The following is a 13,274-nucleotide window of genomic DNA, read 5'->3' as shown; positions in this document are numbered from 1 at the left end:
AATTTCACTGTAGGCATATCCAGCGCTAACAATGTATCGCTTTTCTTCTCCGATTAATTAGTATCGATACTTGTTGACCGGCGAACAGCTGTTTTTGCAATTGTTATGAAATTTTCATAAACCTTGACGATGTTGCGTTTGTTGACAAAAACTCGTGCTGTCAGGTAAATAAATATATATATACCATATTATTTGACATTAGATGACACAAACATATTGCAGATCACTGCTGCCTGCAGGTAGCATTCGTTTCTATGCACAAAAAGGGCCCAGTGGCGGAGGCATTAAGTCGAACGACGACGACCCGACAATCAGCAATGAGCCAATTAAGTTCTTTGGCAGCCAGGCGGCCACTTGGCGGGCACGCGACACACGCAGTGGTGGCAGCGAGGAATCCCTGTGGTATCAGCCCTACGTAATCTCCGCCAGCTTAGCGGTATTTCTGTTCTACTTTTGTATTCTGCGCGAGGAGAGCGATATTGATCTGCGTTTGGAGGGCAATCTTTATGATCATGTCAGCGGCTTGGAGCAGGTGCAGCTCACAGTCAATTACACATACAATAAGGAGCACGGGCTGGACACCAAGGAGCAGGAGAAACGCCTCACCGAACTTGGCGTCGACATTAAAGAATTGAATGCCAAATTGGCTGCACAATAGCTTAAAACAATTAGTTGTATTTGTGATGTTTTTTTGTTAAGCAAAATGGCTAAATATATTATTTAAAAGATATATATTGTTCCTGGTTTGTACTAAAGAATAAATCTGTATCTAAATTTTATACACCGTCATTTTTTGCATGCACCTTGTACGGTGAGCGCAGTGTGGACAATCCAAGGCAGCTGAGCTCATTTGCCGTTGGTCGGAGAGCGGTTTGTGTCGTGAGTTGAGTGATCTTTGTTTTTCCCTTCACCACTCACGTTTTTAATCCTAAGTAAATTGTCAACGAGCAAGTGCGATCGATTACTTTAACGTTCAATATATCGATAACATAAGGTTTTGGTATTCTCGCAAGTTGCGCAATGCAGGCACACAGTGCTTGTTGTTAAAGCACAACAGAGACGCAAACACGGGTGGCACAATTCGTATTTGATTTAGCTGCCAGCCAGTTTCTACGTGTTAATTGAAGAGGGAAGGTAAACAAAAGTGCAAGTGTTAAAAAAAGCGTAAGTGCAACAGAAATTGAACTCCTATAATTAAATCCACGCTGCTTCTATCATTTGCATATTCGCACACACACACACGCACACACATTTATATGTACCTTTAAATTTTGTGTGTTGTACACGAATACATACATACATGAATATCTAAAAGTATCAATTTAACACAAATTAAACTCGTCTGCCTTTGGCGAGAGCATTTCATGTGCAGGTCCAAAGTTCACTTTCTGTGCAGCGATTGCTTGTCTATGTGTGCGTGTGTTTGTGTGTGTGTGTGCTTATACAGTGTATACTAAATATATTTAATAATTGTATTATTATAATTTATCTTTCGCAAGTTATTCAACCGTTTTAAAAATGGCTTCGCATTTCTTTCGCACTGCATTTTACGCAACTGCAGCGAAAAAATCAATAAATGTACCGTTTGCCGCTGGTCGCACGGCCGCCACACTTGCTGTGGGTCTCTCGTTTGGTGGTAAATGTTCGAAAATTACTCGCTTTTCTGTTTTTCCTAAGTGACATTTTTCTTTATATGTATGCATATTGTCTGTCTGGCTCACTCCCACTCCCTCCTACATCGACATCAATAACTTACAGCACAGAATAATCGCACCAACGCTGTAACATATGACAACATGTATACGGATAGATTCTACAGCGGCTGCTCTGCCAGCGCCGGCAAGGGTCTCTTACAGAGTCCTCTGGCCGGCTACCGAAATCTACAATTGCCGATCTCCCGCAATTATTCAAGTCTGCAAATCCAACGGGTACGTCATGTAAGCCTAATTCTTATCATATTTATATGTATGTAAATTTTGTATATTGCTCTGTTCTGCCTTTTTAATTGTTTGCCAATCAAAATTTTACGCATTGGTTTTTGTTGTTGCACACATTAGTTGCTTACATTTGTTTTTTTTTACAGCTGCTGCTGTCGCTAACATAGGTTTTACATGCGCATCTAACATAACATTTACATTAGTGCATTTGTCAACATTGTCAGCTCACCCATGCAAACATTTTATATTTTTACAGTATGCAGACAGACATAACATTTGATATCGATTAAAATCGCGCGACAGCTAGGCCACAATGCGCGGCTTAATGATCTATGAACTTTTTTTTAATGCATAATCAACTTTTTTTATTGGGTGATTAAATATTAATTATAAGCACTCATTTAACGCTTGAGTTAAACAACAAATGATTGTCATTTCAATATATAGTGGCTATTCATACAGGGGACAAAAGCGCCATCTACGGTCAGACTTTTGCACATCCAATTGAGGGCAGCTTTTGAGAATAGATCATAAGTGACGAGCTGTCTCTCTCTCTCGCTCTCTCTTTCAATTCCCCTGGCACTGTATGTGGACGCTTCCAATGCCGCAATGTAATTGAATCCGCCGCAATGGCAATTCACATCCCTCACACACATACACACCAACACACACACACACATGCATCATATGCCTCCAGATTTATATAGTTTGGCATTGGAAACTAGGTTTTGCGCTCTTTTAAGACAGTCGATCAAAGCTTTTGTTACTGCAAATACATGTTGGATACATTTTCGTTGCTCCAACATAATTCGAATTATGGATTTCCTAATTGAAATTGCACTTCTGCTCGTATTGCTCTTTATACTATTTACGATCTATAAGCGCAAGAAACTAGTGAGTTTATTACCTTCCACTATATATTCAAATGTAATATCTTTAATCGCAAAAGATTATCACGTCAAATAATTCCTAAGCCATCTGGATTGTTTGACTGATAACACTTGAAATTCTCCGTCTGAACAAGACGCTTATCTAAATTGCAGCCTTCTTATCGATATAGATTTTGGCCATACGCAATGTCTGCCGGATTAAGTCTATTGATTAAATTTAGTTCAGCGCGAACATGAGTTGCTAACGGTCGACAAATAATTCCGCTCACAAAGAAACACTTGAATTAGCTAAATAATTAACACTATAAACATTAATAGACATAGTTTTCTAAGTGATCTAACGCGATTCTGGTAATTTCATTTTCATTCAAAATCCTTTAAAAACAAATTCTCTTAATCGCTTTGCATGTTAATAATATTTTATACGCTAATAAATATTGCTTCAGGTCAAATTTTGCGATAATCAAGTCAAACAAAGTAGTAAATTACTAATGAACGCATTATCAGCCAATTTTCTGTATATTGCACAAAATACAAGCACATTTTATAACATAACCCGGTGGTTTTAGTTTCCGTAATACCCTACTAAAATAAGCATATCTGTTTGGCATTCTAGTCTAAGGCAACACACCATTTTTCTATATATACTCGTATATGTATAGACACGCCTTTGAACGTCAAGCGTATCTAATCTGTTTGAGATTAAACCTATCATTAAACCCTTCATGCGGCATGAACTTTGTATATACTTTGTATATGAAAATCTAAAAAGAAATACTCCAGTTAAATGTTTTATTTAAAATTGCAAACATACGATCAATTCAAGTTTCTTTTTTACATAATTATTGCAAGTTGAGCTTTAAGTGGAAATACAAATTGATTATCGAAATTTATGAAATTTTGTGTTATGCTTATGAATCATTATTTATATCCAAAATAAAAAATAATTCCAATGACATTTGTTTACTTTTAACATAGAGCGCAATGGCACCGGCAAAGAATCGTCGGAATCTGTCCTCCAAGGATATTACGAAGAACATGACCCTCTATACGAGCCAGAAGGCCGACATCGAGGTAGATCCGAAGACGCTGGAGTTTAAGAAACCCACTGGCAACCCACTTGTGCTGATGATGGCCTGGCTGATGGCCAAGCAGAAGCACCTCAAAAAGTATGCGCAAATCTATACGGAAATGGGTTTCGATGTGATGGTGGTGCACATTACACCCTGGCAGCTGCTCTGGCCCGCCAAGGGCACCCAGGTACACTAGAAACTCAAGAATCTACAATTGTTGTTCGCTTTATTTGGTTGCTAATCTGGTTGGCTTTTGGTTGCCGTTGCAGGTGGTCGCTGCGGAGACATTGAAATTTCTGGAGAACAATAAATCGTATGCGCCGATTGTGATGCACGGCTTCTCGGTGGGAGCGTATCAGTTGGGCGAGATAATGCTGCAAATGTCGCGCGATATGGATCGCTATGGCAGCATACTGGATCGGTTCGTTTGCCAGATCTGGGACAGTGCTGCCGACATTACAGAGGTCCCCGTCGGCGTGCCAAAATCGATATTCCCAAGGAACGAGCGAATGCAGGTAGCATTGCGCAACTATACGCTGTATCACATGAAGACATTCCACAATCAGGCGACCATACATTATATGCGCTCCAGCCAAATGTTTCACTCGACCCTGTTGAAGGCACCGGCGCTGTTCTTTGTCTCCGACAACGATCCGATTGGACCACCCTCGTCGAATCATGCTGTGCGCGAGAATTGGGAGAGGGCCAACATAAAAGTGACATTTAAATGCTGGCAGAAGTCGCAGCATGCCGCCCATTACATCAAGCATCGTGATGAGTATTTGGAGATGCTGTTCCAGCACCTGGAGGCCTGTGGCATCCTCGAGGCAGCTGGCATGCTCAAGCGCGCCAAGTTGTAAGCAAGCTGAGGAATCCTCTCCAATGTATTTTGGGTGATAAAACGAGAATATTATTTGCGACGATTTTATGGTGATTCTACCTAGCTCTTAAGAAATAAAGTTTAATCCTTTTGTTCCCTATATGTGTGAGTGTGAGTGCGTATGTGCCAGAATCATCAACAACAAAAATTATACCAAAATTTAATTGCAAACCACTTTTGTTTAGACTTAAGCATTAAAAACTGTTATCGTCTCCTTATCTGAAGCAAAGCAAATGCTCAACATTAAACGCTATGCTCCGAGACCAGTACCCAACCGCATTCAACAACATTAAACGAAGTAATTTAACTAAAGTTAATCAAAATCTATTTTACTCTATTGCTTAAATAAGAACAAAAACAAAATTAATACAAAAAAAAAACTATTCGCTGCGGACAGGATTCGAACCTGTGCGGGTAGAACCCAATGGATTTCAAGTCCATCTCCTTAACCACTCGGACACCGCAGCAACGAGACGATTGGTGGCAAACTGCCAACAATTTATCACAGCGCTCGGAGATGCTGCTACTTGGATAACAGATGGCGCTAACTTGCTTACATATTAATATCATAGATGGCGCTGCAGGGTACGCAATTTTAACCTTCTCATTTGACAACAGCCCAACACGTGCTGCGGTGTCCGAGTGGTTAAGGAGATGGACTTGAAATCCATTGGGTTCTACCCGCACAGGTTCGAATCCTGTCCGCAGCGAAATTCGATTTTTTATTTTTCAACTTGTAAATATTATTTTGACTGCTTTTTCTTAATATTAATAATATACAAATAAGTTTTTTCTGGTCTCCAAAATGATTTGTATTGAAAGGCATATTTAATAATTTTTTTATATATTTTTTTTTGTACGCTTTTTACAAAAAATAGTTTGCATTTTGTATGTTATCCTATGGTTTGTTTGATTTAAAAAGAAACTTAAAACAATACGACTCAACTGAATAAGAAGTATTATGCATCTATATATATATCTTAAAATCTAGCCACATTGTCCGCACTGTTCTCACTGCTTTGGCGGTGGTCGATAGACGCCCACGACGACGGCATGATCTCGCTCGTAGGGTTCCAGCGTGAGCTGTTCCTGGGGTTTCAGTTTGTCGGCCTGCATCTTTTTGACTTCGGCGGCAAAGACCGCCTCTGGTTGGGCTGTGGAATCAATGCAGGATGCCTTAATAGAGATAACAAAGTGACCGCCATTCTTGAGGAAATGCTGCGCATTCAGCGCCACAATTCGGCCCTGATCCGGCTGTGCCACATCCGCAAAAATTGTGTCCACCATGCCGACGAGCATGCGATACTTGTGCGGATGCCGGGCATCCTCAATGATGGGTATAATGTTGGTGCGTTTCTTGGCCACATTGATCAGATCTCGACCGGAGCGATGCGAGAACTCGACGGCATAGACCAGTCCCTCGGGTCCTACAACATCCGAGACGTGTGAAACCGTTGTGCCCGAAGCGGCACCCAAATACAGCACCTTGGAGCCGGGTGGCATGTGTATCTTCTCCACACCGCCGAGAACAGCAGCGGCCAGCTTGGAACGGAAGGGATTCCACACACGATACTCGATCTTCTCGCCATTTGTCTGTGTGTGTGTGGATAAATAAATCAAGGATTAGACAAGTGGAATGTATAATTTTGAGGAAGAGGAGGAGTTGCCTCAGTAGTGCTATAGTTCTAAGCATCACATGGACGCCACCCACAGCCGTTTAACATGCACCTGGAGTGCACAGAGCGGAGCAGACACCAAGGATGCTCATGGCCACATTTTGCCATGTTCCGTACCCCTGCACAACATCATCATGGACAAAGAAGATTCTCTAAAGGTACAATAACAGAATACACACCTCAACTGAGATGCGCTTCTCGCCGTACACCTCCGAGCCGGGCACAAAGTTGCGGGTGACGAGCGCATCTTCCTTGCCGCGGGCAATGAAGATGCCCTCGTGACGATGTGCTTCAATGGTGACCGTTTTTCCGCCCTTGAAACCACCAGCACCGCCGCCACGGCCACCACCGCCGCGTCCACCGCCGCCACCACCACGTCCGCCGAAGCCACCACCACGGCCACCGCCGCCACCACGTCCACGGAACCCGCCGCCGCGATCACCGCCACGGCCGCCGCCGCCACCACCACGTCCACGGAATCCGCCGCCGCCGCCTCCGCGATCACCGCCACCGCCACGGCCGCCGCCACGCCCACGAAAGCCGCCGCCACGATCGCCTCCTCTGCCGCCACCACCACGAGGACTGAAACCTGCGCAGAAAACAACAAACAACAAATTATGAAATTCAATTTCAATCAAATTGCAATCAGAGGTTAAAACTTTGTTTGCATTTCGCTTTGCCAATGTGCATTTCCCAATGCCTTACCAGCTGCTTTGCGTTGTTTACAATTAAAACAGAAGGCTTACCCATTTTAAATGTCTGTACTTTTGCTTTTTAATACAACTTGAATAGGAATCCAAATTGCAGACGCACGCGGCACAAATAGAAACACACTGGAAAAGAAACCACGTGTGTGTGGTGCTGTATTGAGTGCTAATTAATCGATATCGATATTTTTAACATTATCAGCTCTGTTAGGTAGCTTGCTCCCTCTTGCGTGCGTTGTATGCTTGGGTAATTTGACGTCCATTGCATTCGGTCACACTGCATACCCAGCGCAAATATGGCCGTCGCATGAAAATTGTGTGAGAAAAGAAAAATTGAGCGCCGTGTTTGCCATTTTGTTCTGCTTAAAAGCAAGCGAAAAACTATACAAGCGTGCACGCTAAACGTATACAAAACGTAAGCAAATTAGTTTAGTGCCTGTAACTATCGTTTTTAATTAGCCTAACCATAACTTGATTGCCTGTCTGCGGTTCGTGTCTTGTTCGGTCTCCGTTATTCTTCAAAGCTGACAAAGCAAAAACACAAAAATACACATACGATATACACTTGTATATGTATATATATATATATATTATGTGCATATGTCGGCGGTCGGTACGTGCGTGTCTATGTGTGTGTGTGTGTGTGTCGCACGGTGCTCTGTGCGTGGAGAGCCCAACAACAAATGTCGCTGAGAAGTCGCCGGTGCTTCTCGTCGCGTCGTCGTCAATGCATTTGCCGAAAAATGTAAAAATGAATTTTGAAACTTTGCATATAATTGGCCTTCGATGTACCATGAGGAAAAAGAAGCCAGAGACATGTAATCGTTTTCGGCTACTACGGGACACGTAACGTTTTTACGGCAGCCGCGTCGCGTACGTACGTAAGAGTCGCTTACGTTTCCAGCTGTTTGGTCCGTTGCCCGTTTCTCCGCACGCGCGTCGTTGCACGTAATTGTAATGCGTCTGCTGTTACAGCGTCTGTTAGCGTTACAACGTCATGTTAATAAAAGCTGCCAATGCGCGCGCGATGGAATTGTTTTATTTCTCTGGTTGCTGTTGTTGTTGATGTTGATCTTGTTGTTGTTGTTGATGCTGTTGTTATTGTACGCCATTTCTAATGCCTCTCTTTCTCTCATGTTTTTTTAATCAATTGTAATATATTTGCAGCTTTTTGTGTATGTGTGTTTTTATGATAATATATATTAATAGATATATAAATATATATATATAATATGATGAAATAGTGTTGCGCGCGAATTAAACGTAAAGCAAACGTGCGCGAAAGAGATCGCGATACGATCAAGATCCGTGTAATGGCGTCGCGCAGGCGCCCCGAAATGAATCCAAAACTGCACATGGACAGACAGCCAACAGCTGCACGCATAACAGGTACCTAATAGGTCTCTATCGATAAATGAATTTATCGATACATGACGATGGTATTATCAATTTTGAATTTTTCTTGTTTTGGGGGAGTGGAGTGGGTTGAGTATTAGGGGTATTCAGTGTTTGAAACCGAATAAAAAGAATCATACTTCAACGTTAAAGTGAGAACATATTTAGTCGGCTATTACCGACTGTCTGATGCTCTGATATAAGTGTATTAGGAGAGATCAGAGAAGCAGCTCGAAGGTTGTCCATATTTCCAGTACTCTTTGTCTTAGAACTGAAGTTTTTCACAGACGGACGGATTGCACAAATATCAAGGATTACCTTTCGTATCAGAGTATCTTAATACCAAAAGAAAAAAGATCTCTCAGGACAACTTTTGTGCTATATATTATTTTACTAAATACTTGTGGCCTTTTGCAGATCCATCTTTACCCGCTGGCAAGCGTCGCGAAATCGATAACGTCATGAAGAAGGCACGTGCGAACACCACCAACGATTACTGGGACAAGAAACTCATTGAGGCGGAGGAGAAGGATCCGAATCGATGGCGTCACACTGGCTACAAGAAAATGTACATTCAGGGCGAGAGCAGCTCGGGCGGCGAAAGTGAACGCGATGCGGCCCAAGCCGTTGGCGCCTATGCTCCTCGTTATCATCCGAGTGGTGGTGGTGGTGTTGGTGGATCCATACCCAGCTCCGGTCTGCCGCCGCCCTCATCGTCCTCCTCATCCGTTGCAGCCGCGGCGCGTTATGGTCGCTCCAGATCGCCGCATTCGCGAAGTCGCTCCCGTTTGCGCAAATCGCCGCCCTTGTCGCCGCCGCCGCCGTCATCGGCGTCGGGGCATTCACGTCGTCGCTCGCCGCCGCCGCAGTTTATGGAGCGGAGGTCGGTCATGTCGCCGCCATCGCCGCATCACAATTTGCCGCCGCCACTGCTGCGTGGCCGACCACGTTCGCCGCCGATGCCACCGCGCAGTTTGGCGCCCCGCTCGCCCAATCACGGTGGTGGCAGCAGCAACAGCAGTCGTCCGGGCAACGGTCACGGTCGTCCGCGTTCGCCGCCGGAACCGCTTGCCGGCGGCTCTTCATCGCAGCTGCGTCGCAAGCCGCCGCCAACGACAAATGCGTCGCGCTCCCCATTGGGCAGGCGTCGTTCGCCGCCATTGTCGTCGTCGTCGGGCTTGGATAAACGTGGCATGGGCTCCGGGCACATTCTGCCACGCTCCAAGCGTCCACCCTCGCCGCCACCCAGAGTGAGTATTCTAAATATATTTCCATATATTTACTATTATCTATATTGTAAATGTTTAATTCTATATTATCAGCATTCGATGCGCTCGCGTTCCAACAGCTCGATGAGCAGCAGCTCGGATGATTCCTGTTCGCTCTGCTCGCCCAGTCATCGTCACAGATCTCGGTGAGTATCAATTGCTTATCAGCTATTAATTATCGTATTAACATATTTCATTTATCACACACAGCTCTCGCGGTCCGCGTTCTCCTCCTCCGAAGCCACGTGGCCATTATCGGGGCGTTGGAGCGCCGTCGTCTTTAGCGCCGCCGCCCGATTCGCATGGTCGGTTGCATGGACGGCCGACAACGCCGCCACCGCCGGTGCGTGGCAGTGCCGGGCTTGACAAGTATCGCGACGCCAAGATGCGTGCCCAAGTTGGTCACGATGCGCGCGGCGGCTCTTCGGATCGTGCGCATATGAAAGTGGGTCGCGTGTCGCGTCATTCTCCGCCACCGGAGGATCCGCGTCTCAAGCATCGCCCGCCAGAGCCACCAGAGCCGGCAACGGCGGCAACAGCCGGCGCTCCACAGGCCAAGAAGAAAAAGAAGGAGAAGGAGGTACTTGAATATAAATATATTTATATACTTTTCTGCAATTTGAGTCACTTGTTAAATGGTTTTCTACTTGCAGTTGCGCACGCGTGTCAAAATCGAAGGTGAGAAACGAAAGAAGCATTCGAGTGCTGCGACTACAACGACGAGTGCCAGTGCAAGTGGCAATGGTGGTGGTGGCAATAACTCATCATCCGATTCGGATGATTCGGGCGGTTCCGATAGCGATGAGGCGGCGGCAACAGCACCGGCCTTGCCCTCATTTTCGGCAACGACGCGTCTAACGCTATCCGAGCGATTCGGCAAAATGGCTCAGTGGAGCATCGATCGCAGCAACATGGAGAATATGCGCATCACCAAAGATTCGGCTGGTGGTGCGCTCAAAGTGATGATCGAGGAGGGCATGGAGTCGCCCCCACGTCGCTACTCGTACTCCCCAGCGCCGGCTGGCCACTTTCCCGAGGAGTTGGCCACAACAGCACCGTCGGGCATGCTGTCGTGGGACGATGTGCGCGTCCGTTACGAATACTACAAGAGTCGCGGTTACTTGCGAGATTTGGATTTAAAGGTTAGTCCAAATGGAGTTTTAATCTTTGACAGATTTACAACAGATTTGACCTTGTCTCTTGCAGGACTACATCAAGTGGGAGGAGTGGTGGTATAAATATCAGGAGTGGTTGAAACAGGAACGCTATTACGAGTACTGGGATCGCAGTCAGCAGATGCGACGTCGGCGCAAGAAGCTGCCAGTTACTCAGCGTTTAAATTAGTTAATTGCACATTTATTTTTAATAGAAGTCGCCACAACCCGCCCCCCATCGAGACTCCCCCGTTTTTCGATTTCATTCTGTTAGTTTTCCCTACTTGCCCCTCCCCCCACCTTCGCCCGCCCTTTTCTGTTTTATGGATTAACAGTTTGCACTCTGAAATTGAAATCGAAATTTCCCTTTTTTGTACATTTAGAATGTATGAAACGGCATTTAGTCAGCTTTTGTATTTAAAAACTAATTTATATATGAAGTATATGTGAATCAATTCGTCGCTGGATTTAAGGTGTGTACTGATCACTATATATATCTATATTTATATATAAATAAGGGTTTAATCAAAATTTCAACACAGAGCATTGTAATATTTCAGTTAAATATTTTCTGTGTACGTGTTATATTTTATTTCAGGCAGCAAGAGACATTTGTAAACGCATTAAATAACCTACATAAAGATCATAAATAAAAGAAAAGAATATAAATAAAACTTGGATTTTCTAAATTATTCGATAGCATTTATAAGTCATGACACGAACCATGTATGTTCCCATTTAACTTGCATCCCAGTTTGGTTTACGTTAACATTGGTGTGGTGCACTTGTTAAAAAGGGTGTGTGTACAGGCTATGCGTAATAAAGCTCCACCAAAGCTTTTGAGGGTTAATGTTTGAAAGTCGAGATTTATTTCAAGGTCGACATTTGCATAATTTACGTACACAAATAAATAAAGGACTACAACGCCTTTGACTTGGGTTTATGAGTGTAGTGGGAATATGTCGCGGATGTCAATGTCGTGACACGTCACGGAGAAATATGTACGCTTGACGGCATATAAATTGAAAAATTCACATATAAAAATATGTAATTATTTGGCATGTTTTCAATTTACGCAAACCAAAGTCGTTGAAATTGCGGCAGACTTGCCTGCCTTTTAAGGGTGAGTTGCTTACAGTACTTGATGGGGGGATGGGCTGCTTCAGGTTGTGTAGATATGCCAATGTGTTGATGAATCATGAACGGAATCATGAGATTTCCGTTACACAAATTAACCGCTTTGCAGGAAGACGGCTAAATGATAATAATAATTAGATGTTATGTTAAATGCTACGCTCATTAGCGAAAAATTACTGTAAATCAAATTTGATGTATTTATGATTTGGGTATAGCTTTAAAAATAGGTTTTTGTGATTTTGTAATCTGTATTTTATTTGAGCAAGAGTTGCTGCTTATTTTTTGTAATTTATTTTTTGTTGAAAGTGTTGTGATTTGATTTCAGTTGAATTTTAACACTTAACTTAGTAATTTGTCTTTAAGTACAGACACATTATGCCATTACATTTAACTCTATAGTCTAATAATTGCCTTTGGCACTTGGTGTCTAACCTCAATCTGAGCCCTGCCTCCAACCAGACCACCTCCCCACAGGCCATGCCCCAGTACAATTATGTCTTAAGCAGCAACAACAGTGTTAAGAAGGCTTTAAGCCACCCGCCCTCATTTTCACAAAAGGAGCGAGAAAAACTTGAGGAAAAGTCACGTCTAATTACACACATCTCAGAACAGCGTTTTGACCTGGTTGCCTCAACGGGGAAATAGGGGTGGAGAGAGGGAGAGTGTGGGACGATGCCGTTGCATAGAGTTTCTTATATTTTACCAAATTGGTTTTAAAAGCCACAATGATGCGTGTGGTAGGAGGGGGGGAGGGAGAGTGTGAGAACGTGAGCAATTATTACGGTTAAGTAGCAGAGAGAGTGTCAGACTAACTTGCACAATCTAAGCGTGTATATATATATATATATATACATATATGTATTCAAGCCTTCTATAATCCACACAAATTCTATTATATGTAAAAAATACAAATAAGTGTCAAGGAATAAACAGAGCGAACAAGTCGCGTTGACAGCTGTGACAATGTGCGCCCTCTGGCGGCCGACAACAACAAACGGGAATAGAAGTGTTGTCCCGACAAATGTGTGTACAAATATCTCGGGAGTCTTGCAAAAATTAAAATCATTGACTTTGAATTGACGGCAGAAATCAAGCGATGCATAAAAAAACGCCCGCAACCGATAGTCGTCGTCATTAAGAAACTCTATTTGAGTCGA

General features: G+C 43.6%; 4 protein-coding genes and 2 non-coding genes across 10 annotated transcripts; 4 read left to right on the top strand and 2 right to left on the bottom strand.

Moving 5' to 3' along the window:
- Window positions 1–64: 64 nt before the first annotated feature.
- LOC6560009 lies at window positions 65–730 on the top strand. The gene is made up of 2 exons (XM_001985879.3): window positions 65–164; window positions 223–730. The coding sequence occupies exons 1-2, from the start codon at window positions 130–132 to the stop codon at window positions 656–658; spliced, it is 471 nt and encodes a 156-aa protein (XP_001985915.1). The 5' UTR covers window positions 65–129; the 3' UTR covers window positions 659–730.
- Window positions 731–996: 266 nt separating this feature from the next.
- On the top strand, window positions 997–5,092 carry LOC6560008. Of its 4 annotated transcripts, none has more exons than XM_032735422.2 (5): window positions 997–1,164; window positions 1,500–1,636; window positions 1,759–1,937; window positions 3,806–4,087; window positions 4,170–5,092. In XM_032735422.2, exons 2-5 carry the CDS (start codon window positions 1,519–1,521, stop codon window positions 4,758–4,760), a joined length of 1,170 nt encoding a protein of 389 aa, XP_032591313.1. In that variant the 5' UTR covers window positions 997–1,164; window positions 1,500–1,518; the 3' UTR covers window positions 4,761–5,092. The 4 variants fall into 4 exon arrangements, with proteins under 4 accessions (XP_032591313.1, XP_001985914.1, XP_032591314.1 ...); XM_001985878.3 differs by having other exon boundaries at window positions 1,029–1,134; XM_032735423.2 differs by having other exon boundaries at window positions 1,029–1,164; window positions 1,759–1,928.
- Window positions 5,093–5,165: 73 nt separating this feature from the next.
- On the bottom strand, window positions 5,166–5,247 carry Trnas-uga. The gene has a single exon. It is a non-coding gene; the product is annotated as a tRNA-Ser (tRNA).
- Window positions 5,248–5,408: 161 nt separating this feature from the next.
- Trnas-uga lies at window positions 5,409–5,490 on the top strand. The gene has a single exon. It is a non-coding gene; the product is annotated as a tRNA-Ser (tRNA).
- Window positions 5,491–5,610: 120 nt separating this feature from the next.
- Window positions 5,611–7,311, bottom strand: LOC6559909 (rRNA 2'-O-methyltransferase fibrillarin). Its single transcript, XM_001985877.2, has 3 exons — window positions 7,203–7,311; window positions 6,636–7,045; window positions 5,611–6,373 (listed from the first exon to the last, which is right to left on the bottom strand). The coding sequence occupies exons 1-3, from the start codon at window positions 7,204–7,206 to the stop codon at window positions 5,792–5,794; spliced, it is 996 nt and encodes a 331-aa protein (XP_001985913.1). The 5' UTR covers window positions 7,207–7,311; the 3' UTR covers window positions 5,611–5,791.
- A 146-nt stretch (window positions 7,312–7,457) lies between these two features.
- LOC6559908 (basic salivary proline-rich protein 2) lies at window positions 7,458–11,654 on the top strand. Of its 2 annotated transcripts, none has more exons than XM_032735420.2 (6): window positions 7,458–7,578; window positions 8,976–9,808; window positions 9,881–9,972; window positions 10,037–10,406; window positions 10,480–10,968; window positions 11,033–11,631. In XM_032735420.2, exons 2-6 carry the CDS (start codon window positions 9,020–9,022, stop codon window positions 11,168–11,170), a joined length of 1,878 nt encoding a protein of 625 aa, XP_032591311.1. In that variant the 5' UTR covers window positions 7,458–7,578; window positions 8,976–9,019; the 3' UTR covers window positions 11,171–11,631. The 2 variants fall into 2 exon arrangements, with proteins under 2 accessions (XP_032591311.1, XP_001985912.1); XM_001985876.3 differs by lacking the exon at window positions 7,458–7,578 and adding an exon at window positions 8,394–8,552 and having other exon boundaries at window positions 11,033–11,654.
- The last annotated feature ends 1,620 nt before the right edge of the window (window positions 11,655–13,274 follow it).

Source organism: Drosophila grimshawi, unplaced genomic scaffold (assembly GCF_018153295.1).
Source record: "Drosophila grimshawi isolate 15287-2541.00 unplaced genomic scaffold, ASM1815329v1 contig_1367, whole genome shotgun sequence".
Lineage (NCBI taxonomy): Eukaryota > Metazoa > Arthropoda > Insecta > Diptera > Drosophilidae > Drosophila > Drosophila grimshawi.
The sequence above is the reverse complement of the archived record's forward strand: the minus strand, read 5'-3'. Positions and strand labels throughout refer to the sequence as shown.